General features: G+C 41.4%; 1 protein-coding gene and 1 non-coding gene across 2 annotated transcripts in view; one reads left to right on the forward strand and one right to left on the reverse strand.

Moving 5' to 3' along the window:
- Positions 1-26,601, reverse strand: part of gap43 (growth associated protein 43) — a 276,865-nt gene that overhangs the window by 202,957 nt on the left and 47,307 nt on the right. The window contains exon 2 of the mRNA XM_086006584.1: positions 1,470-2,064. Coding sequence (XP_085862710.1) covers positions 1,470-2,064 — 595 coding nt within the window. The remainder of the gene's footprint in view (positions 1-1,469; positions 2,065-26,601) is intronic.
- trnak-uuu (transfer RNA lysine (anticodon UUU)) lies at positions 19,762-19,834 on the forward strand. The gene has a single exon. It is a non-coding gene; the product is annotated as a tRNA-Lys (tRNA).

A 26,601-nucleotide genomic window follows, 5' to 3' on the forward strand; every position in this document is an offset into this window, starting at 1 on the left:
CACGTTTTCCATGCTTCAGCTGGTGGAGTGGAGCTGACATTGTGTTGGGGGGCTTCCTAAGAAAACAAGGTGTGGAGATGCCGGAGTTGGACTGGGGTGGACAAATGTAAGTCGTCACACAACACCAGGCTATAGTCCAACAGTTTTATTTGAAATCACAAGCTTTCGGAGCGCTGCTCCTTCGACGAAGGAGCAGCGCTCCGAAAGCTTGTGATTTCAAATAAAACTGTTGGACTATAACCTGGTGTTGTGTGACGACTTACAATAATAATAATAATAATAAACTTTATTGTCATTGTTAGTGCACAAGTGCAGTACAATGAAATGTAGGCTTGCGGCTCCTGAGAGTGTACATTTAGATTAAGACATTTAAACATTCAACATTCATTTGGCTTGTAATACATTAACATAAACATAACCATAATAAAGTGCATTGGCAGATGTGCAGGCTTTAGAGTTTATTTGTGGAGTTCAGTAGGAGACAAGAAAACAAGATCAGAGTTTATAATGAATAGCAAAGGCCATGTGAAATAAAAACATCGCAATGGGTAATGTCAGAGATGACAACTTACAGGAGATTTGCACATTCTCATAGGAGGATGTCCAGACCAGTACAATCTTCTAAAGTACAAGGGGTTACAGTAATTAGTAAATTGCAAGTTATCATAAGTGGTTCACGGACCACTTTTAAGACGTAATTTTGTGTTCAAACAATCCAGTTGTCTTGATCGTAACATACCAACGCTTGTCTCTTACCTGATTTTGCATTGTTTTTAACTTGTCTTGGGGATCTTGCGAAAACACTTTGAACTGTGTCAAATGGCAGCTGTAACATTTCAAACCTAATCTGTTCTATTTTGTACAGAAAAAGCAACAGGTGCAGAACTGGGAATCCCTACTTGAAGCCAATAGTGTTGCTACAGTTACATGGGAGTTTATATACATACACATACATACCTCTCACTCACGCTATATATATATTCACAGCACCACTGGCTGACTCAAAATATCAGGTTATAATAAGGCTGTTCAGTGGCTATCTTTACCATATTAAAGTGCTGACCATTCATTCCGAATGCTATCTGATTTGAACAGAAAATGTATAATGATTATTCAATGATGAATGGTCAACAGTTTTTGTATTTGAATTTATCATTTCTTTAGTTGTAATGATTGGCTTCTTGAAACAAAATTTATTATTGATGAAAATGTAACAGTATTACCAACAAAAAAATTATAATTTTGAGCATGTTTCTATATTGGCAGTCTGGAAAGTCATCTAAAATTGCTGTGTCATTTATAATTTTAATGTTAATAGAAGTAAAATAAAATAAAAGACCAGTATTTCTACACTTTTGTTATACAAAGAGCTTCTAGATCTGCACTTAACTCTTCCACATCATTCTTACCGATGTTAGAAAAAAAGTGTGTGTCTTAAGGTTTTTTTTTAATTGTTTTACATTTCTTACCTGTTTTCTCTGGTGCTGTGCTACTAGCAGCTGTCTCAGTTTGGGCCTTTGTTGCTGCTTCACTGGCCTCAGCAGCAGGTACCTCTACTTGTTTCTTCTCCTTTGCCTGGCTGGAGGTGACATTTGAAGATGGAGTGCTTTCAGTGGCAGTACTTGCGCCGCTTCCTGTTTCCTTGACATCCTTTTCACCATTCGCAGACTTTTCATCTGTCGCAGCTGGCGTTGCTTTCTCTAAGTTTTCCGTGGGAGCCTCCTTTGCCTCTGATGCCTTCTCAGCATCCGAGGAGGGAGCTTCAGGATTGCTTGCTGCTTTTTCTGCCTCTTCTGTTTTCCCTTCCGAACCAGATGCAGCTGGTTCTGTTGCTGTTGCCTCTTGCTCCTTGGTAGCCTCTGTTTTTTTAGCATCTTCTTTTTTCTCTGCACCTTCTGCCTTCGTTGCCACGGCTGACTCTCCTTTCTTCTCCCCCTTAAGCTTTTTCCGTGTTATATGGCCACGGAAGCTAGCCTGGATTTTGGTGGCGGCCTTGTGAGCCTTGTCTTCAGGTTTGGTAGTCTCTTGCTCAGCTTTCGCATTAGCCTCATCATTCTTCTCAACCTAGAATCAAAGTCACAGGGAAACATAGTCGTGAAGTCAAATACAGAAACATTCTGGAGGTCACTAGTGTTATATTCCCCTACCATTTTCCCCGACATGCATTCTGTGCTTCGGGTTTTGTATATCTGTGCTTTCGAGCCACTATTTATCCTATTTTGCAATCCCATCAAGGTGGTTTAACTTACTAGCAATTACTGTTAATAGGGAAATAGAAGCATTATCAACTAGGATGCCAGACAAAAGAGGTTGCAGATATACTGCCATTTTCGCAATGCAATGTCATTTTCGGTGTGCATCAATGCAAGTGTGGCAGTATAAATTAGGAGACTGCCTAATGCACTAAAGCCAGGAGGTGCCAGACTTGCTACAAGAGATGTGTTTACACTAGCCTGTGTTTGCATCACGCTCAGTATAAATCTAGTCATAAAGTTATAGATGGATCCCTTTGAGTCTTATTTATGATAAGCTGAGAAAAGGCACCCCTAATATAAAATACAATGAACCACCAGCTTTTCCCCTGTTGTTAGATGCTTCCCTTTTCTAAGTGCCTTGCTTAGCAAGCAAGCAGAGAACTGAGTGGGTGGAACATCCCTGTGCCTGAAGACGAAGGCCCAAGGATTGCAACAAATTGGTCCTTGGTCCTCATCTAAATCATGACGAGCTTCTGGCACCAGTCACACCTCCAGGGGCAGCTTACTGCACTGAACAATTCAATTTCGGGTCCACCTGCCTCTCTGGCAGCGACCCTCGGCCAAGTCCTGCAAGGAGAGGTTTGGGGGGGAGGAGAGAGAGAACAGCAGGAGGAGGGCCAATCATAGCCGGCAGCAGCCGTTAGGAGTATTGTGGAGCCAGGAGGAGCACTTCTGCTCATTTTGGTTTCACATCAATTTATTTTTAAAAATTAAAAATACTTACCCTTTTGGTGACAGCCACTGTCTAGACTGCATCCCTGTCCAGAAAAACTTAGAGGAGCAAGCCCGAAGCCTGCTCCACTCAGCGCAACCCAATTTAGCAGAGAGGTCCCAATACAGACAGTAGGCCCCCAATTAGCATATACAAGCGGTCTAATGCCTGTTCTAAGCGGCTGCTCCTGAAAAATGGACCGACCCAATTTCATTCCAAGGTGTCCTTGGAACGCAGGACACTCGACATTGAAATTGGGCCTTGCTGCGCTTGTTTTACACCCGTTAATTTTTACTCCATACCTTGTATAGTGTCAAATTCTCTAGAGAGTATCACACCACTACTCTCATAATAGAGATTGGAACCTGATACTAAAGTTCCAGCGTAAATGCACCCTTAATGTATCAGATGACATTGTCAGCTTTGAACTCACATCTACTGAGGACAGAACTAAGAATCAATGTATAAGATCTTTATTATCACTCATCAGATTATATAATTTTAAAGCTTTTTTCTGGTCTAAATTAAAATTTCCATTTTCCGCAGAGTACGTGGAAGTGATTGTCACAGACTTGAGCCTTATTTATGCTTATTTAATGTAACATCATTTATTTATGTTATGCTACAATCCTAATACTGGAATCACTCTACTTTACAGGCACAGTTGTCCTCATTAAAAATATTGAGGCAGAAATTCCGATCCCTATGGGTGGGTATGCGCTGTGTACTCACCCGTAGGGACATCGGAAATGCCGGTTTCAGGCATGCACTGCGCATGCACTGGAAACCGGCATTTCCGATCTGTCAAGAAAGCTCTTGACAGATCCTCTGGCTGCCCTGGAGAAGAGCCTCTGCGGGCGGAGAATTCCGTTTTTTGGAGATACCTCCGCCTGCAGAAAACACTTACAATTCTTGTGCCTGGTAAAAGCAGGCGCAAGGCCTGCTTTTACCAGGATAAGAGTTGAAGAAAGTAAAAAAAAAAAGTTTTTCCACTGATTTATCATTTTAAAATACTTTAAAGAAAGGTAAGTTTATTTTTAGCCCTGTTAAAAACTTTAATTATTTTTTTCAAAAAATTTAAATTTTTGTTTAAAATAGTTAATTTATGTAATTTAAAGTCATTTTAAAAATGTGATTTTTTAAAATTTATTTGAAGTTTTACTTATGTTTTGGGGGTGATCTCTATTCATATATTTGACAGGTCTTCCTGTCAAATCTATGAATGGAGATTCCCTGCTCTGATTGGCTCTCTATGGCCCACGTGATCCCAGGGACACTGCAAACTAGCTGCGCCCCTGGGATACGTGCGCCCTACACACCGGCAGTTTGAAGAGGCACAGCAACGGAACTCTGCACCTCCCGGGAGCCCTCCGGTCCAGGTGGAGATTTTTCCAATTCGCAGCCCTCCGCCCGCGGGAGGGCTGTGAATGGAATTTCTGGGTCAGTGTGTAGATGCAAAAGAGCCCAGTGTTTATATTCACTTTCAGGTGTATTAGTCAAACAACAATGGATGGTACTCCATATTACTGATGTCAACAGTTTAGCATTCCACTGAGATTAAAAAGGCTGTTGGGATTTCAATCTTCAATATCAGTCTCGTAACTTTTTACCATTAATATATGGAGAGGCCAAGAGCAGTGTGGTAGAAAAGGGCGAAGCCAAGAGTGCAGCACTAGATAAGGTGAGTCCGACAGCGGAGTACTAGAAAAATATACCTGTAACTTAAACTAGATCAAGTAATTAGTTTAAAAAAACTAAAAATATAAGCTAAGTTGATTAAATAAATATAAGCTGTAATTAAATAAATAAAACCAGGTTTTATATGGATGGCAGTGCAGGAGGTGCCCTGCAACATGAGAGTTTGTGGAGAGCATCGCGATCCTGGACAACCATATCTGCAGTAAGTGTCTGCATCTTGAGGAACTTCAGCTCAGGTTTGTTGAGCTGGAGTGGTTCATACATTGTGGGGCATCAGGGAGGGGGAGAGTTACCTGGACACTTTGATCCAGGAGGCAGTCACACCCCTTAGATTAGGTAATGGTACAGATCTGGTTACTGGTCAGGGACAAGAGGGTGTGATTGTGACTCAGGCAGGTAAGGGGACACGAGGTGCAGTGCTGGAGGAGTCTTGGCCTTTGCCCTTAACCAACAGGTATGAGGTTCTTGCTGCCTGTGTGGATGAGGGCAAAGTCTGCAGGGTGGATGAGCAAGCTGACCCCAGCACCACGTGGTACAAGAGGCCATTCAAGTGGGGAGAGTGAAAAGGAATGTGGTAGTGGTAGGGGACGGTATAGTCAGGGGGATATAGATACTGTCCTCTGCAGCCGCGACCGTGAGTTCTGAAGGTTGTGTTGCCTGCCCGGTGCCAGGGTTAAGGACATCTCCTCATGGCTAAGGACATCTCATGGCTGGAGAAGAACTTGGAGTGGGAAGGGGAGGATCCAGTTGTTGTGGACATAGGTAGAACTAGGAATGATATTTCGCTGAGGGAGTTTGAGGAGCCAGGGTCCAAATTAATAAGCAGAACCTCAAAAGGTAATAATCTCTAGATTACTACCCGAGTCACACATAAATTGGCAAAGGGTCAAACAGATCAGAGAGTTGAATGCATGGCTCAAAGAGTGGTGTGGGAGACAGCGGTTTTGATTCATAGAGCACTGACACCAGTACTGTGGAAAGAGGGAGCTGTTCCATTGGGACGGGCTCCACTTAAATCGGGCTGGGACCAGTGTCCTGGTTAATTGAATATCTAGGGCTATAGTTAGGGCTTTAAACTAAAAAGGGGAGGAAGAAGGTTCAGGTGAGAGAAAAATCTAAAGAGAAAAGTCAAGGCCACAGAGCAGTGTAACAAGTTTTTGGTAAAGATAAGCAGAGTGTGACAGGAAGGGACAGAGAGTTTAACAGTAATAGTGCATCAGCGAATAAGGTGAAAGCAGGAAATAATGGTAAAAAGTTAAAATTACAAGCGCTTTATCTGAATGCACAAAGAATTTGTAACAAGATAGACAAATTATGACACAAATAGTGATAAATGGGTTTGATCTAATAGCCATTACAGAGATTTGGTTGCATGGTGAGCAAGGCTGGGAACTAAATATTCCTGGGTGCTTGACATTTCAAAAAGAAAGACAAAATGGAAAAGGAGAGGGGGTAGCCCTGATAATTAGAGGAGCATGTAACAAAGGTAATGCAATAATCGTGGGGGACTTTAATCTTCATATAGACTGGATAAATCAAAGTGGCTAAAGTAGTTTGGAGGATGAGTTTATGGAATGCATTTGAGACAGTTTCCTAGAACAGTACATTGTAGAACCAACCAGGAAAGAGACTGTTTAAGATCCTATCTTGTGCAATGAAACAGGGTTAATTAGTAATCTCATAGTAAGGGATTCTCTTGGGAAGAGTGATCATAATATAATAGAATTTCACATTGAGTTCAAGAGTGATGTACTTAAGTCCAAAACTAGAGTATTAAACTTAAATAAAGCCAATTACTGAGGTATGAGGGGCAAGTGGTTAAGGTAGATTGGGAAATTAGATTAAAAGGTATGATGCTAGATTTAGAATGGCGAACATTCAAAAATATTTCATAATTATCAACAAATACACATTCCATTAAGAAATAAAAACTCCATGGGAAAAGTGATAAAGTGATCCATCTGAGGCTAACTAAAGAGGTAAAGAATAGTTTTTGATTAAAAGAGGCTTATAATGTTGCCAAGATGTGTAGTAAGCCTGAGGATTGGGAGAGCTTTAGAAACCAGCAAAGGATGCCCAAAAATTGATAATGAAAGTAGAATATGTGAGTAAACTAGCAAAAATATAAAACAGATTGCAAGAGCTTCTACAAGTATGTAAAAAGGAAGATAGTAGTGATGTGTCCCTTAGAGACTGAGGCAGGAGAAATTATAATGGGGAATAAGGATGTTAAACAAATATTTTGTATCTGTCTTCGAGGTAGAAGATACAAAAAACATACCAGAAATAGTGGGGAACCAAATGGCTAATGAGAGTGAGGACTTAAGTAATTAATATTAGTGCTGGAGAAATTAATGAGACTAAAAGTCAACAAATCCCACATCCTAGGGTTCTAAAAGAGGTGGCTGCAGAGATACTGGTTGCATTGGTTGTGATCTTCCAAAACTTCCTAGATTCTGGAAAGGTCCCAGCGGATTGGAAGGTAACAAATGTAACACTGCTATTCAAGAAATGAGGGAGGGAGAAAACAGAGAACTACAGGCCAGTTAGCCTGACATCAGTCATTGGGAAAATGCTGAAATCCATTGAAAGGGAAACAGTGTTTGATCAATCTATTAGAGATTTTTGAGGATGCAACTAACCAGGTAGATAAAGTGGAACCAATGGATGTAGTATATTTGGATTTTCAAAAGGCATTTGATAAGGTGCCACACGAAAGGCTGTTACCCATCTCTCTCTATCTACATTATAACTTCCCCATCTCACTAGCCACCCCTCACACTCACCCTCATCCTACTGCAAGCATACCAACTAAGAACACACAAGGGTAGGCACTTGGGTGGTTTATCCAATGGTCATGTGAAGTTTCTGGTAATGTGCTGTCAAACATTGAAATCTTTATTTTAAACACTTTGCGTTCCTGGACAGATTTATGTGCACCTTTGGAAGTGGCTTAGTGAGTTGCAGTGAATGGTGAGACATAGCGTTCTCAATCATTTCTGCAGGAACTACAAGAAACTCAGGTCAGATTTACAATTGCAGCGGTCTGGCACAAGAGGATATATCCCTCCCCAAAAGTGCATCAACTGTACCTGCAGTTTCTGTTGTCAATGTAATAGTACCATCACTGTTATTGACAAATTGGTCTAGGCTTCCCATTTTACTTCTCGTACTTGGGTTTCAATCTAGTCCTACTCTGCTGGCCTTGAAGTGTTTTTGCTTCTGCTGTGCATTATTTTATAGTGAGTAGCTTAATGCATTCGTGTTCACTTCCTGTGTGAATTTTTTATTGCAGTTGTTAACTCGTTTAAAATAAAGTACTCATTTGTTCCAAACATCAACTAGTTTGGCACTAATTTGGTTGTCTCATTCAGTAACGCTCCAAGAAGGTCAGGTGTCAAAATGTCATACCGATGCAGTAAAGTTTAATTTTCTGAGGTTGGTCTTGAGGCCAAAGTAGAAAAAGCCCTAAATTACATTGAACTTAATATTGGCACATAATAAAAATCAGGAACATGCTTAATTCCCTTAAATTCCTTCAAAATTATTCATTTATAATTTGAAAGCATCCATAGAACCCAAGAGGCATATTGTAGGGTGTACACATTTAATTATCATGCAAGACTTCTAATCATCATGAAATACCAGAATAGATTACATTTATTTTCTCATGTATTTCTTATTTTGCCTTTATTTTCCTTTCCAATTGTTCCTTGTATCATTTTCTCATCTTACTTCAATTGTGTACCTCCATTTCATCTCAGTAAAAGAGACCCTGGTGGTTACATCATTAACTATTTTATGCTCATCATCAAGAATCTCATTATTGATGTACTCTCAAAAATAGTTATTTCCACCTTAATATATAACAATATTTTGTATCAGCATATATCAGCAAACTATAATGCTTCAGCACTTGTCTGAATGCTTTATATGAGCAATAAGTAAATTAAAAAAGTGACAAAATAGTTCATTTTGAAATCTCACTACAATCAACAGTAAGATTAAAACATTTTAATTTAAAATTTGACCTTTTTAAAATCCCCCCGAAAAATTCAAAAGCTGAAGGAATGGGACTTCAGTCTTGTAATAGTTACTTTTCAAAGAGGTTGATTGGCAGTAATTTACAATGATCAGGCTGTTAAAAGGGTACTTGCACTATTAATTACTAGCCCTAACTTTCTGTGGCGAGTTTAGTTTGTACCTACCCCACAAATACAGCAGCTTCACGACACTCAATCCATTTCAATGGTGAGATAGACAGCAAGATGCCATTTTCGCAAAGCTAACAGCAGAGCGGTGCAACTCAGACAGGATCTTTTGGATATTCGCATTTAACCGCGCATCTGCCCCTCGCCTGAAGTTGCTGTACCATTTACGCTTAAATAACAGCTAGTGCCATTAGCCTCACCGTTATTTTGACAGTAAAATCTGGCCCGTTGTGTTTCTGTTTTAATTCTGTAGTATCTGTGTTACCTTGCCTTTCATTATAATGAATGGATATTCCTTCAGCTAGGATAGTATTTCATTAAGATTTGTCTCTTCATATTCTGTATTTTTTCTTCTTAACACGTTCACAGTGACCTTCATTTCATACAGTGAGTTCATTTCTTGACTACAAAAGAGGAGAAAATTGCTTGAGAGATTAAAACATTTTCCTCTCCCCAAAAGGCAACTGTCTCAGCCTACTCTCTATATTGGTTCCTAGAGTTAGGAAGTATCCAGTTCAGGTCACAAGGCAGCAGTACTATTATTACAGCCCTCCATCATCATATAATAGTACAAGTAGAGTCCACTCCCATAAAATAGTACACTCAGACCACTTACAGGAGCAACAGGTGCCAAGAAAGTATCAAGATCTTAATGATGAAACCTAGAAATTAAACTCTGCTCATAAGCTTCTGACTGCCAATGAGATTTCTATTAACTTAAAAGAATCAAGAGAATAATCAGCAATTTTTGACCATCAGAAATTGATGGGGACATAACGTTTACAAAATCCACTGTGCATTGGCTGCAGTTTCGCTTTTCCAAGTTGTTTTCCAAACCTGACCAAACGCTTAAGTGATCCTAGATCAATTGAGCTAACCTACAAATCTCATGTCAAAGTGGTGAGGTATTTTATGCAGTATCATTTGGGTGTTATTCAGTCTGCCAACTGTAGCATATAGTAAAGGAGCAATCACACATATAGGATCATGCTTGATGCCCTTTGTAATAGCATAAAGAGCTTAGCAGTGCTTCTGTACCTTACTATACATTGGGCCAGCTTTATTAACCTAAAGTGAGCTCATAAGGTTAATAGAGAATGAATTAAAGTGTCTGAGGTTTGCCATCATTCTGTATTACAGTAATGTCACAGCACCATTTATTAATGTGTTCCTTTAACACAAACAAATAGGAGCATAAAGAACAGGAGGAGGCCATTCAATTAGATCATGGCTGATCTGTACCTCAACTCCATTTACCCACCTTTGCTCCATATCCCTTAATAACTTTACCTAACAAAAATATATTTGCCTCAGTCTTGAAAGCCCCAAATGTCCTAGCTTTTTGGGGGAGGAAGCTCCAGATTTCGACTACCCTTTGTGTGAAAAAGTGCCTATTTCCACCTCTGGAACATCGCCTGACTCCATCCCTGCCTCAGCTCATCTGCTGCTGAAAAACTCACCCATGCCATTGTTACCTCTAGACTTAACTATTCCAATGCACTCCTGGCTGTCCTCCTATGTTCTACCCTCCGTAAACTTGAGGTCATCCAAAACTCGGCTACCCGTGTCCTAACTCACATGAAGTCCCATTCACCCATCACCCTTGTGCTCGCTGACCTACATTGGCTCCTGGTTAAGCAGCGCCTCGATTTTAAAATTCTCATCCTTGTTTTTAAATCCCTTCATGGCCTCGCCCCTCCCTATCTCTGTCATCTCCTCCAGCCCCACAACCCTCTGAGATATCTGCACTCCTCTAATTCCGCCCTCTTGAGCATCCCCGATCTTAATTGCTCCACCATTGGTGGCCATGCCATCAGCTGCCTAGGCCCTAAGCTCTGAAATTCCCGTCCTAATCCTCTCCGCCTCTCTACACCTTTCTCCTCCTTTAAGACGCTCCTTAAAACCTACCTCTTTGATCAAGCTTTTGGTCATCTGCCCTAATATCTCCTTATGTGGCTTGGTGTTAAATTTTGTTTGATAACGCTCCTGTGAAGTGCCTTGGGCTGTTTTGCTATGTTAAAGGCGCTGTATAAATGCAACTTGTTGTTGTTGTTCCTGATTTTGTTCCTGAATGGCCTCGCTCTAATTTTAAGATTGATGGAACTGTATATTTTAAGAACAATTTCTGTTTTCTTCTTTTGCTTGTAGCTGATAAAATAGTGTACAAGTAAATGGAAAGTATATTAGCATGCCAAAAACCTCCTATGTATTAAACCTTATTAAAAACTATAAAAGATCTAGATTGCAGTTTGTGTACCCCTGTTTACAGTAGGACAATCACTAGGAACAGTACACAAACAACCGTTTATTGACCAGCTCTATGGGAACGAATCTTAAGTTACAAGAAGAGAACAATTTCCGTAATCATTGATATATTTCTGAAAAGTATTGTAATAATAGCATAAAGAATAGAAAACTACAGAATTAGCTTCATATTCTTTGATATTTTATTACATAGGGCAGCATCTTAAATAAAGATTAGGATTTGATAATAAACATTGTTCAAAATTCACAAACTGTTCACAGCTCCTCTGAAACCATTGTGCAAAAGATCCATAGAATAAAGATATAAATTAACAAAATGATTTTAAATAGTATAAAGGCACAGAAGGTGGCCATTTGGCCCATTGCACCTGAAATAGCTATCCACTTAGGCAATTTTTTCAAGACACTTTTGACTAGTTTGGAATGCCGTAATGCGTTTCGAAACGAGAATATATTGCTAAAATTATGTCATTATGTCATCGGTAAAGTCTAACAGGATAACGTGTGGCAAAACTATGGACAATTGCTGCAACTTCAAAATGTGCGAGATAGCGGCATCACGGCATCAGTCCCTTGGCTTGTTGTGAACACATCAGAGTGAACAAGGTGTTACAGATGGCATGGCACAGCTCCATGCCATTGTTTTTTGTGAGCTTTGTTTGCAGCCTGCAGTGGGGGCTGAGCTCCAGCACTACAGGCAGGGGACACGATTCAGCTTTGAGAACTGACTGTTTTGCAAACAGAATTAACTGTTCTGAATTGGACAATAATACCGCTCGTGCATGATGCTGTAAATAGGTAACCCATTCATTATATGTGAATAGTTTTCCCATAAAGTAACATTGCCAGCTATTCAGGTTGATTTTATTACAACAGAACAGGTAATTAGTTAAGAAGGTCATTGGCATTTATTGTCCAATCACATACAATAGCTCATTACCCACTGCCAGCCATTACAGCAGGAAATGGAACACTTCTATGTCCATGCATGTCAGGACAAAATGCACAAAAACTGAGGGGCACAGTGTAATGCTTTATCCTATCAATGCTATACACATTGCCAATGGCCCGTATTTTCTAATCCCTATGGGTGTGTACGGGCTGTGTACACACCCATAGGGACCGCGAAATGCCGGTTTCAGGCATGCGCTGAAAACTGGCATTTCTGATCTGTCAAGAATCCTCTTGACAGATCGGACGCCTGCCCTGGAGAAGGGCCTCTGTGGGGGGAGAGTTCCGCTTTCTGCAGAACCTCCGCCCGCTGAAAACCCTTAAAAATCTTACGCCTAGTAAAAGCAGGTGTAAGGCCTTTAAAAAAGTTTAAAAAAATGTTTTCGCTCATTTATAATTTTAAAATACTTTTTTAAAAAAGGTAAGTTTATTTTTAGCCCTGTAAAAAACGTATTCAAAACATAAAATTTTTGTTTAAAATATTTAATTTAATCTCATTTTAACTCATTTTAAAAATGTGATATAAAAAAAAAATTATTGAATGTTTTGATGTGATTTTGGAGTGATCTCCATTCATATATTTGACAGGTCTATCTGTCAAAAGTATGAAGGGGGATTCCCTTCTCCCATTGGCTGCCCATGGCCCAGGTGATCCCAGGGACACTTGCGAACCACGTGTGCTCCTGGGATACGTGGGCCCTGCGCATTTCGTCATGGACAGGCCCAGGAGAGGAAACGGCCGGACCTCAGGAGCCCTCAGGTAAGGGCGTAGATTGGAGGCATCCGCATGCAGGAAGCCTCCGATCGGAAAATAAGAGCCATTGTTTTGGCCGTCAAGTAATTCGAAATCAATTCAACAATTTCTGTTTTTTTAAGTCCCTTCAGAATTTGTAATCATTAATAAAGTCATTAGTCGTTGCTTTTCTTAGGATGAGGCCTTTGGGGAGAGGGAGAAGAATAAAAATAAATGAAATATTCAAATATATTAAATTATTCCAATAAACCACCATGAAAATATTACCTTAAATAAGCAATTAACAGCACAGGAAACCCTTGAGTACTGAACTATTTTCACAGCTTTCAAAATAAACATAATTATACGCTTGCCAATTCTTCTGTTTCCATGCCTTTGTCTTGATTTCACTCTACTTTGGCACATTCCGTGAGAAGGATCCCCTCAGGTTGCTAGCGCTGCCGACTGTCATTCTTCTCTTTCCCTTTACTATAACTGGTTCACTAATGTCCTTCAGAGAAGGAAACCTGCCATCCTTACCCAGACTGGCCTATATGTGACTTCAGACCTACACCAATGTGGGTGACTCCAAACTGTCCTCTGAAGTGGCCATTCAATTGTATCAAACCGCATTTTCAGGGCAACTAGAGGTGGGAAATAAATGCCGGCCTTGCCAGTGACACCCACATCCCGAGAATTAATTGTTAAAACTCTGAATGGTTTCTTCCGTAACCCTCTTATTCTCATCAGATTTCAATACAAAAGTGCTGTTAAACTTGGCATTTGTGACAGCCCTAGCAATTACACCTGTATTTCTCTGATAAATATTTCGAATAAAAAGATTGTTTTAAATGTTGTCCTTTTTTATTATTATTATATCAAACAGCCTAGCTCTCAGAATTTGTTTTCTCATTCTAAGATCTAATTGTATTGTAAGAAGAAGAACAGTCACCAAAGCTGTTGTATTACTTGCACTTTCAGAAATGACCAAGAGAGGGAGAAGAGCGAACTAGAGGTAGTGGTGCTAAGCATGAACAGTTATATTGGGCCAGATATTCCGATCCCTATGGGTGGGTACGCACTGTGCATGCGCTGAAAACCGGCATTTCCGATCTGTGAAGAATGGTATTGACAGATCCTCCGGCTGCCCCGGAGAAGGGCCTCCATGGGCGGATAGTTCCGCTTTTTGGAGACCCTCCACCCACAGAAAACCCTTACAATTCTTACACCTGGTAAAAGCAGGCGTAAGGCCTGCTTTTACCAGGATAAGAGTTGAAAAAAGTTTTTTAACTGATGTATCATTTAAAAATACTTTTAAAAAAGTTTATTTTTAGCCCCGTAAAAAAATTTAATGTTTTTTTCAAAAAATTAAATTTTTGTTTAAAATACTTTATTGTAATTTCAAGTCATTTTAAAAATGTGATTTTATTTATTTATTTAAAGTTTTACTATATTTTTTCATTGATCTCCATTCATATATTTGACAGGTCTTCCTGTCAAATGTATGAAGGGAGATTCCCTTCTTTGATTGGCTCCCCATGACCCACGTGATTCCAGGGACGCTGCGAATGATCTGCGCCTCTGGGATATGTGGACCCTGCGCACTTCAAGTTTGGAGAGGCCCAGGAGCGGAAGCATGCGTGTCCCAGGAGCCCTCAGGTAAGGGCGTAGATTTTTCCAGATCACAGGCCTCCACCCGCGGGAGGCCTGCGATTGGAAAATATGGGCCATTATTCTGTCAACAACGAAGGTTAACGCTGGGTATGTAAACAGCAGTTGCTACCCCTGTATTTGTTCTCGGGCTTATAATGACATTGGAAGGCCAGAATACCAAAAGACACTGTTTAATTTAGTAGGCTACTGTGTTGTAACAGAAGCAGTGTTCAATAGATTAGTTGATTTTTGGGTTGCCAACCCTCCCGGATTCACAGAAATCACAGAAACCCCACAGTGCAGATAGAGGCCATTTCGGCCCATCGAGCCTGCACCGACACATATCCTGCCCGATCCCCGTAACCCCTACACCAACACATATCCCACCCTATCCCCGTAACCCCACGTATTTAATCCCCCTAACACCAAGGGTCAATTTATCATAGCCAATCAACCTAACCCGCACATCTTTGGACTGTGGGAGGAAACCGGAGCACCCGGAGGAAACCCACGCAAACACGGGGAGAATGTCTGTGTGGAGTTTGCACAGTCGCCCGAGGCCGGATTCGAACCCGGGTGCCTGGCGCTGTGAGGCAACAGTGCTAACCACTATGCCACCGTGCTGGAGTCTCCAGGAATGGAAGGAATGAATAATCTCCCAAGCATTGCTGTGAGCAACACTGGAGTAAGTGTGGAAGTAGAGTTTGTGGTTTGCACCATTATGCGTGTGTGGGACGTCTTGTGCGACAGCTTCACGTTATGGAGCCAAACCCTTCCTGACCCAGTCTCATGAAGGAGAACTTACGAAAAGCTGCGCTTAGCGGTATGGAATGGTCAACACCGGGAAATGGCAGTGGCGACGCAATGCGATTGCCAAGTTCAGACCAAGCCCAAAACAGGCCAAAATATGTTAAGCCACAAATAGAGGTCTGGTTTAAACAAAATTGAAAAATTGAATTGACTTCAAACCATGGCCTGGAATTTCCTGAACACTTGCACCATTGTAATGGCACATCTACCGCAGACGACAATATTCTAGTGCAGAAGTTACAGGAAATTATGGCGTGAGTGAGTTACGCTAGTTTTCACTCCACACCAGCATTTCCTGGGCTATTTGTGCTGCACCACCGATTCCCTTGCCCGAACAATGAGAAGTTAGTTATCATTATCTTTCCCCCCATTAAAATCAATGACAATTGCAAATTTCCTGAATTAACGCTTGTTTTCTCGCCACTCAAAAATAATGGCGCTGGTGGGACAACATCTTTTTACCTTGTACAAATGCCAAGCTGTGTTGTCTGTACAGTGTCTAAATATCACTAAATTAAAGTGGCAAACTATTTATTGTGTGTCTATTTTCCAGAGCAAAAATGACTTTATTCCAATTAATGAAACAAACAAGTATAACAGAAAAATGATTTTCCCTGAAATCTAGCTAATCTTAAGCAGAATGGGGGTACTGACTCTTCCAAATATATCCACCCTGGTGTGTAATGAATACTCGGTATATGTAATAATATAGAAACACTGAAGGTGCATAGATTGCCATCAAATATTGTCTTACAGATAATGGTACTAAATGTTTTTAAACATTTCGATATAAATTGTGATGTTTGTAACTTTATCACCCAGAAGGAAGAGTCCATTTTGTACTTATCAAATAGGATTCCAAATCATAGGCTGTACCAGAACAGAGTCAGAAACAAACCTGAACTTGGTAACAATATGCTCGTGTCAGCTCTGTACAAAACTGGATTCAAATTTGGCTCTATGTTTCAACTTCATTGCAATTATTGTTATCTAATAATTTAATGGTATCTGCGATGTTTGTGAAATCCTTGTGAATTCAGAATATTCACCAAAAAGACTTGCAATCCCATTGATTTTAAAGTTTACCCTTCATTTAACTATTAAAAGTAACAGAACAAAGATGTGCGGGTTAGGTTGATTGGCTATGATAAATTGACCCTTAGTGTTAGGGGGATTAAATACGTGGGGTTACGGGGATAGGGTGGGATATGTGTCGGTGCAGGCTCGATGGGCCGAAATGGCCTCTATCTGCACTGTGGGGTTTCTGTGATCTGTGAACTATCATAGTTACAAATAAAAACAACTGTATTTTGCATTACTTATATAAAGGTAGGTTTTCAAGACAATTATTTTCTTTATATGCAAGTTATTTGCGCTATCAGAATTAATTACAAAGATGTACAGATAGGGGCAGTGTAATAATGAGTCTATTCAGGCTTTAATTAATGACTTCAAAAAAAATCAGAATATTTTAATGTTTGACTTCACTTAAGTAAGCAGAACCGTAATATTGATTGTGCATTCATTACCCTTTAAAATTTATATGTATTCTGAACACAGACATAGGGCGAAGGGCTTTCAATAAACAGAAACGTACACTGTGGGTTTACTTGGAAATGGCAGTGGTTCTTGGAAACCAAATTATATGCCATATAATTTGTACTTATGTGGTATTGATTTACATTAAGTATGCTAATGCACTTTTTAAATTGGCTGTCCAAAATGATATTGGACAGTGAGAACAAGTGAAAAGACTGTTTCCATTCCTGAAGGTGAAGGCAGTTCAATAAAGAAGTTATGTTGCTGTTGGCACAGTTAGTTTGACTGCTGTCCTTTCACCTCTAGAACCTGGATTCAAATCCAGCCAGACTGATTTGGATAAAAGCCTGTCTCATTGCCAGCTGTTAGGGTTCTATACAAAATGGGTTTTGGCACAAAATGGGTTTTGGCAATGTAAAGTCAGATCCTGGTGGACATAAGTCCACAAAAGAACCAATAATTTGATACGAAATTGGCAATTTTACTCAGTGAAACCCATAGAATGGCTGATTTGGGAAAAGGAAGTACCAATATAAAATTTTAGTGTCACAATATGCAATGCATAGTCATCTATAAGTTAAAGGCTAAATTTTGCCCCATCAATAAATTTCCATGCCACTTTGTGGGGGAGGGGTATATCCATAAAATGCAGCAGATACGGCAGAAATTTAATTTTACAAAAGGGCTGCCACCACATGGGACTCAACCTGCAGATGCTGAATGAATGGTGAGAAATAACAATGGTGAGAAATCGCCACTCAAATCTGCTATATTTTAAGTGAAATAGTTCTGCATACCAGGAGTTTTTTGTGCCATTTTAAACACCATTTTTATTTTTGCACATTATGGATTTGAGGAGGGGAGTGCCACTTCACCTCTCGATGCCATCTGTGGTCACACCCCTCTGGCATCCCAGCAAATCAGACAAGGCAAAAGACCATGCTACATCAAACTGCTAAGTAAAAAAGATTTTAGTAAGCACCTTGCGATGTTAAAGGCGCTATATAAATGCAAGTTGATGTTGTTGTGGGTATACAATGGTTTTTTTTTTATTCGTTCATGGGATGTGGGCATCACTGGCAAGGCCAGCATTTATTGCCCATCCCTAATTGCCCTTGAGAAGGTGGTGGTGAGCCGCTGCCTTGAACCGTTGCAGTCCGTGTGGTGAAGGTACTTCCACAGTGCTGTTAGGGAGGGAGTTCCAGGATTTTGACCCAGCGACGATGAATGATTGGCGATATACTTCTAAGTCAGGATGATGTTTGACTTGGAGTGACTTGGAGGGGAACTTGGAGGTGGTGGTGTTCCCATGTGTCTGCTGCCCTTGTCCTTCTAGGTGGAAGAGGTCGCGGGTTTGGGAGGTGCTGCCGAAGAAGCCTTGGCGAGTTGCTGCAGTTCATCTTGTAGATGGTACACACTGCAGTCACGGTACGCCGGTGGTGGAGGGAGTGAATGTTTAAGGTGGTAGAAGGGGTGCCAATCAAGCGGTCTGCTTTGTCCTGGATGATGTCGAGCTTTGAGTGTTGTTGGAGCTGCACTGATCCAGGCAAGTGGAGAATATACAATCGCACTCCTTACTTGTGCTTTGTAGATGGTAGAAAGGCTTTGGGGAGTCAGAAGGTGAGACACTCGCCACAGAATACCCAGACTCTGACCTGTTCTTGTTGCCACAGTATTTATGTGGCTGGTCCAGTTAAGTTTCTGGTCAATGGTGGCCCCCAGGATATTGATGATGGGGGATTCGGCGATGGTAATGCCATTGAATGTCAAGGGGCGGTGTTTAGACTATCGCTTATTGGAGATAGTCATTGCCTGGCACTTGTGTGGCGCGAATGTTACCTGCCATTTATCAGCCTAAGCCTGAACGTCGTCCAGGTCTTGTTGCATGCGGGCATGGACTGCTTCATTATCTGAGGAGTTGTGAATGGCACTGAACACTGTGCAGTCATCAGCGAACATACTCATTTCTGACCTTATGTTGGAGGGAAGGTGATTGATGAAGCAGCTGAAGATGGTTGGGCCTAGGACACTGCCCTGAGGAACTCTTGCAGCGATATCCTGGGGCTGTGATGATTGACCTTCAATCACCACAACCATCTTCCTTTGTGCTAGGTATGACTGCAGCCAGTGGAGAATTTCCCCCCCTGATTCCCATTGACTTCAGTTTTATTAGGGCTCCTTGATGCCACAATTGGTCAAATGCTGCCTTGATGTCAAGGGTAGTCACTCTCACCTCACCTCTGGAATTCAGCTCCTTTGTCCATGTTTGGACCAAGGCTGTAATGAGGTCGGGAGCCAAGTGGTCTTGGCGGAACCCAAACTGGGCATCAGTGAGCAGGTTATTGGTGAGTAAGTGCCACTTGAAAGCACTGTCGATGACACCTTCCATCGCTTTGCTGATGATTGAGAGTAGACTGATAGGGCGTTAATTGGCTGGATTGGATTCATCCTGCTTTTTGTGGACAGGACATACCTAGACAGTATTATAAAGTCTTAACAGCTGAACCAGATGCAAGCCAGAATCTTTCAAATTTTACAGTTAAAAATTTTAAGCGATCCAGACATACAAAACCTTGTTTGATTAAATGTTTGATTTTTGGGCGGGGCGGGAATACAAAGGGTGGTTTATTTTTGCACTTATCAAAACAAGGAATATCAGTGGTGAGAAATGGAAATTAAAAAAAACGTTTTTAAAACTCACTGCCAGCATTAAGCACAACCTGGACAGGAATACCAGATAGATGCAGATTAAACCTCCCGTTATGTTCCCCCACTGTTGTGCTTTAACTTCGGCCTCAGAAGGGTTTGCCTTGCTACTAAATTTTGAAAATGTGGAATATTCTGGCTTGCTCCTGTATAAACTGTTAATTTTAAAAGATATATGATTAAGAACCGTTCTTTGCTTGTGGTATGCTGGATGCCAGGTGGTACCATGCCTGGATAGCTCAGTTGGTAGAGCATCAGACTTTTAATCTGAGGGTCCAGGGTTCAAGTCCCTGTTCAGGTGCTGCTTTTATTGAGATAGAGGATCAGCCATGATCATAGAAACATAGAAGATAGGAGTAGGCCATTCGGCCCCTCGAGCCTGCTCCGCCATTCAATGCGATCATGGCTGATCATCCAAATTCAGTACCCAGTCCCTGCTTTCTCCCCATACCCCTTGATCCCTTTAGCCTTAAGAAATATATCCAACTCCTTCTTGAATATATTTAATGAATTGGCCTCTACTGCCTTCTGTGGTAGAGAATTCCACAGGTTCACCACTCTCTTGGGTGAAGAAATTCCTCCTCATTTCTGTCCTAAATGGCCTACCCCTTATCCTTCGACTGTGACCCCTGGTTCTGGACTCCCCGACCATCGGGAACATCCTTCCTGCATCTAGTCTGTCCAGTCCTGTCAGAATTTTATAAGTTTCAATGAGATCCCCTCTCATTCTTCTAAACTCCAGCGAGTACAAGCCCAATCAACCCAATCTCTCCTCATACGTCATTCCTGCCATCCCAGGTATCAGCCTGGTGAATCTTCGCTGAACTCCTTCCATGGCAAAAACATCCTTCCTCAGGTAAGGCGACCAAAACTGCACACAATACTCAAGATGTGGTCTCACCAAGGCCCTGTACAACTGCAGCAAGACATCCTTGTTCCTGTACTCAAAACCTCTCGCTACGAAGGGCAACATACCATTTGCCTTCGTAACCACCTGCTGCACCCGCATGCTTACCTTCAGCGACTGGTGCACAAGGACACCCAGGTCTCGTTGCACTTCCCCTTCTCCCAATCTATTGCCATTCAGATAATAATCTGCTTTCCTGTTTTTGCCACCAAAGTGGATAACCTCACATTTATCCACGTTATATTGCATCTGCCATGCTTTTGCCCAATCACCCAACCTGTCCAAATCATCCTGAAGTTTCTCAGCATCCTCCTCACAGCACACACGCCCACCCAGCTTTGTGTCATCTGGAAATTTGGAGATATTACATCTAGTTCCCTTGTCTAGATCATTAATATATATTGTGAATAGCTGGGGTCCTAGCACCGATCCCTGTGGTACCCCACTAGTCACTGCCTGCCACTCGGAAAAAGACTCGTTTATTCCAACTCTTTGCTTTCTGTCTGCCAACCAGTTCTCTATCCAAGTCAACACCTTGCCCCCAATCCCATGTGCCTTAACTTTACACGCTAATCTCTTATGCGGGACCTTATCAAAAGCCTTCTGAAAGTCCAAATACACCACATCCACTGGTTCTCCCTTATTTATTTTATACCAGTTACATCCTCAAAAAAAATATTGAATGGCGGAGCAGGTTCGAAGGGCTGAATGGCCTACTCCTGCTCCAATTTTTCTATGTTTCTATGCAGTACACAATGTGTAAAACAACAACAACTTGCATTCATACAGCACCTTTAACATAGCAAAACATCTCAAGGCGCTTCACAGGAGCGTTATCAAACAAAATTTGACACTGAGCCATGTTAGGACAGATGACCAAAAGCTTGGTCAAAGAGGTAAGTTTTAAGGAGTGTCTTAAAGGAGAAGAGACAGGTAGAGTGGTTTAGGGAGGGAATTCCTGAACTTGGGGCCTAGGCAACAGAAGACACAGCCACCAATAGTGGAACAATTAAAATCAGGGATGAGCAAGAGTCCAGAATTGGAGAACTGCGGATATTTCGGAGGGTTGTAGGACTGTCGGAGGTTACAGAGATAGAGAGATTTGAAAACATGGATGAGCATTTTGAAATCGCGGCATTGCCAGACATACATAGCAGGCATTTTATACTAAAAGTAGTATACAGGAAACTTTGGTTTATCCGGAGGTTGTATGTCTGGAAACCTCGATCTAACGGCAGAAATCAGCAGCCATTTTGGTTAGTTTTTTTTTCTTCTAGCATTTTTTTTTAAAAATTTTTTTTATTTTATTTTTTTATAAACAGTCAGGCTCTGGAAAGCGTCTCTGTAGCTTAGCAACAGCTTCAGAGATGCTTCCAAGGTACGGGCCAAGTGTTTACAAGCTGTTGCTAAACAACAGTGTTTGTTGTCAGATACGGAGATGAAAACCTCCGTATCCTTCAACGTTAGTGCTGGTCTATCCGGAAGTTTTGATAGATCGGCAGCAGCTCGGTCCCGTCGGTGCCGGATATCGCGAAGTTTCCTGTACTGGGAATTTCCTCAGGACCTCTCCTACTAATCCACTGTAACTTTGTTGGAAACTCGCTTTATCTGAGTTAGCAGGGCTTCCACCGAAGTTATAGTTCTGGAGCAGAAGAAACCCCAAGGGAATCCACCCACCTTGCCATTTGGTTTAGTGTCATTAGGACAGGTAAACAGGACTGGAAAACGTTATGGTCAATGTCATGCTGTTTTTCAGAACAGGAACTGAGAGGCTGACTGAGTAAAGTGCTGATAGAGTGAGATTTTGGTGAGAGAAGGTAAGAAATGGAGTTTGGTCTGACCAGGAGGGCTTGACTCTGCAAGATTAAGCAGATTAGTGTGTGCTAGTTAACTCTACTTTTTTGAGAGATTTATGTAGATTTTACAAAACGAGAGGCAATCAAGTTGCAAGAAGCCAATGGAAGGAGAAAGCAGCTGAGTTTGGTCTGAATTACAGTTTGTCATTGAAGTGTCGTTGACTTCAAACTACTTTCAGTTATTTGAGTTCCCGAGTGCATTTATTTGGCAGGACAGTGAAAACTTATGTTATGTGGAACGAGCATGATGTGCAAATCATGAGTGTCCATGGACAAATGAAGATTTAGGGAGTGTTGGTCCAGGTGGACTCACTTAAACTGAAAGTTGCTGAGCTTGAAAATGAATTGGAGACACTGTGCACTAGACGGTAGGAGAAAGAATTCTTAAGCGTGCAGATTCTGGGGTGGTCTCACCACAGCTAGCGAGGAAGAATGAAATGGAAGAAGGGCAGTGGGTGGCCAATCTGCTGGGTGGGAAGAGGACTCAGGTAGAGGCAGTGCTGAAAACCCTAAGGTCCGAAGCTATTTGATTAGTGCATGTGCTGGATATATATGACAAGAGATGAGGAGACCGTGTTTGGGAAGGGAAATCATGAACAACGCCATAGCAGCATGGAGCAAGTGGTTACCCAAGGCAGGAGAATTATGTGCAGGAAAGCAGTGATAGCAGGAGAATCAATAGCAAGAGAAGTAAACATTCTCGCTCCAACTGTATATAAGTCCCAAATGGGGTGTTGCCTCCCAAGTGCCAGGGTACTGGCTGCAAAAGCTCTTGGCAAGGTAAGGATATCATCCAAAATCCATGGTTCATGTAAGGTAGAATGGGATTCAGGTCCTGCTAAGAGTGTTCAGGATTTAGGAGGTAGAATAAGAAGCAAGACTGAAAATGTAGCAATCTCAGGATTGGTGCTGGTGCCATGTGTAGCCAATACAGAACAGCCAGTTTAGGGAGGCAAATTAGGGAGGGCAGAGTTCATATTCCTGGGACATTAGGATCAGTCTTTGTGATTTCAAATAAAGCTGTTGGACTATAACCTGGTGTCGTGTGACTTCTTACATTTAGAATAGGAGTGAGCTGTACCAATGGAACAGCCTCCACCTGAACAGAGCTCAGACCAATATCCTTGCGGGGAGGGTAACTAGAGAGTTGGAGGGTTGAAACTAATATGGTAGTTAAGGATGGGAGGTGGGTGGTAAGATAAAGCAAAAGAATAGATTAGACTGCTGAGAAAGGAAAGTAAGCTTTAGGTGAATAGTTAATAAGGAGGTTAAAAGGTTGACAGGTTAAATGGGAGATATCAAAACATGTGAAAGGGCAAAAAAAAGGAAAAATTGGAAAACTTTACACAGAGGGTGGCTAGAATGTGGAACTCTCTGCCACAAGCCATTGTTGAAGTAGAATCCATAAGTGCTTTAAAAAGGGATTTAGGTAATTCAGAGAGGAATATTGAAGGACATGGAGAAAAAAAGGTGAATTATACTAGTTGGCTCAATGTGGAGAAAATGACTGGCACAGACTTGATGGGGTAAATGACTTTCTGTGCTGTAACTTTCTATGATTACAATTTTTAAAAATGAATTCTGAAATATGGAGAACAGAAACATGCTGCGAATAATTATGGGGCAGGAAGCATAATATCTGCCACGGCATAAAATTATATCTCCGCAGTCAATAGGCAGGGTTCGAAGCGATTTGATCAGAGGAGGCCCTTCCTGGCTGTTTCAGGAACTAACCTGATCTGTAACACAAGCAAAAGAGAGCAGTGTCCCTTTAACCAAAGTTACCACTTCATGCTCACCTCCAACATCTTCAATAAAACTGATTTTGGAAAGAAGGAAAGCCACAGGAAGTATTTTCAAAACCATACATGCCCCATCTGCACTAGTTAAACAAGAAAGTAGTAAATACCGTTGTTTTATTTATTCATTTTATTTCTCATGGAGACACACCATGTAGGTCTCCAGTCACACACACAGCTACTCCGATAATGTATTATATGGCAGACTGTTATATACATCATCAGAATGTTTCTTGAAGTAGTAAGAGGCCCAAAGTGACCTCTGCAGGAAGAAAATAAAAGTTTTTCATCAGGTAAGAGAACATAAAGCTTTGGGATAAATAAATAATTTTGGAGTAGTCAAATACATCGAAATAATCTATCTTGTGACATTGGGAAGTCAATGCATTGTGCATTTGTGGCATAGTTTCTTTTAATCCATCCTGATCGTTGGGTAATTCTAGTCATCTTAGATTTTACAATCCCTATTAATTACCTATATTATTTGTTGATCTGATAAATTCTGGAAAGATGAAGATCATGGCAACAAGGGATATCCATTTTGATTATTTTTAGTTTTCTCACCTTTATCTTTCTATTCTATACTGTTCAACCTGCTATGCAGCTTTAATAACACATATTTTATTTCTGACTGGGCTAATACTTGTCGCGAATCACACCACTGCATTAACTATAGCCTTGAGCAGTCTATTAAGGAGCAGCTTACAGGATAAGTAAACTGGTAAAGAAATGTAGCATCTTCCAGCCCTCTTAACCTGCTGTGAACCTGATATTAAAAATTAGTGGTGGAGATGCCACATACAGTGGCTAGAATTGTTGTACAATTGGTTATACACTTCCAAATTGTTATATTTTGTCTCTTTGATATATCTATATGGTATTACATATGAATCTCAGCAATTTTATCTTAATAACTACGCTTGGACCTGAGTATTGTATCAGCGGTGACCCCGGGGCAACCAGTCACTGTAGCCCTAAGTGGATTTTACTGTGGCATAAATTGGAAATGTGAAGAGATTGGGTTATGGATGGTCTTCAAATCCTGTTGTAGAACAATCATGAAAACGATGCTAAGCTGTTTCTGTCTATTGTAACAAGTGCTTTTGTCCCAATTTCACCTAAGTGACCTGTACAGTTGTACATATAATGGTTACCATCTTATCAGCTGTTCAGGTAAATGCTAAATTCCAGCACAGAGGACTCTCCCCAGTGTCAGTTCTTAATGTTTTTAGTGAATTGAGTTCTGTTAGTCTCCAGCAAGTCCTCAGTGTTTGTGGAATATCATTAGAATAATATGTACAGTTCAACAATGCAGCTGATTAGCATCACTGATGACCAAATATGCCAATCAATGCAAATTGGAAATGTGCTTCATGCTTGACTGTTAATATTATTCACCTAAATAACTACAATGGGAGAGACATTCAACTGGCATTGGAAACAGGTGCCAAATGGGTGGCGCAATTGGAATGTGCGCCCAATGATATCAGGGAGAGGCACTGTTTGATTAAGATTAAGTGTCTCGTTTGATTAAGATTGGCGAGCTGCCATTATTACTCATGCTGTTTATTGACAGCTCACCGATTGGGGGAGGCAGAACATTGGGCATCAGTGATGCCATTTAATGGCAGCCTGTACCTCTTAAAGAGGTGCACATTGCCTTTATTTTTTTTATTTGTTTATGGGATGTGGGCGTCGCTGGCAAGGCCAGCATTTATTGCCCATCCCTAGTTGCCCTTGAGAAGGTGGTGGTGAGCCGCCTTCTTGAACCGCTGCAGTCCGTGTGGTGAAGGTACTCCCACAGTGCAGTTAGGTAGGGAGTTCCAGGATTTTGACCCAGTGACGATGAAGGATCAGTGATATACTTCTAAGTCAGAGATGTTGTGTGACTTGGAGGGGAATTTGGAGGTGGTGGTGTTCCCATGCGCCTGCTGCCCTTGTCCTTCCAGTTGGATGATCTCGTGGGTTTGGGAGGTGCTGCCGAAGAAGCCTTGGCGAGTTGCTGCAGTGCATCTTGTAGATGGTACACACTGCAGCCACGGTACACCGGTGGTGGAGGGAGTGAATGCTTAAGGTGGTGGATGGGGTGTCAATCAAGCGGGCTGCTTTGTCCTGGATACTTAACTGAATCAGTGCTCTACAGTGCAAATGGCTCACCTTCAGACTCCCCACAGTCTATCCACCAACTACAAGGTATAAGTCAGGAATGTAATCAAATATCTCCACTTGCCTGGATGGGTAATACAGCAACAACAATCAAGAAGCTTGACACTATCCAGGATAAAGCAGTCCACTTGATCGGCAGCCCGTCCACCACCTTAAATATCCATTCCCTCCGCCACCAGTGCATCGTGGCTGCAGTGTGTACTATCTACAGGATGCACTGCAGCAGCTTGCCAAGGCTTCTTCGGCAGCGCATCCCAAACCCATGACCTCCACCACCTAGAAAGGACAAGGACTGCAGGTGCATGGGAAAACCATCACTTCCAAGTTCCCCTTCAAGTCA

The sequence above is a fragment of the Somniosus microcephalus genome, chromosome 14 (genome assembly GCF_052327205.1).
Source record: "Somniosus microcephalus isolate GS21.2 chromosome 14, FLI_Smic_1.0, whole genome shotgun sequence".
Classification (NCBI taxonomy): Eukaryota; Metazoa; Chordata; class Chondrichthyes; order Squaliformes; family Somniosidae; genus Somniosus; species Somniosus microcephalus.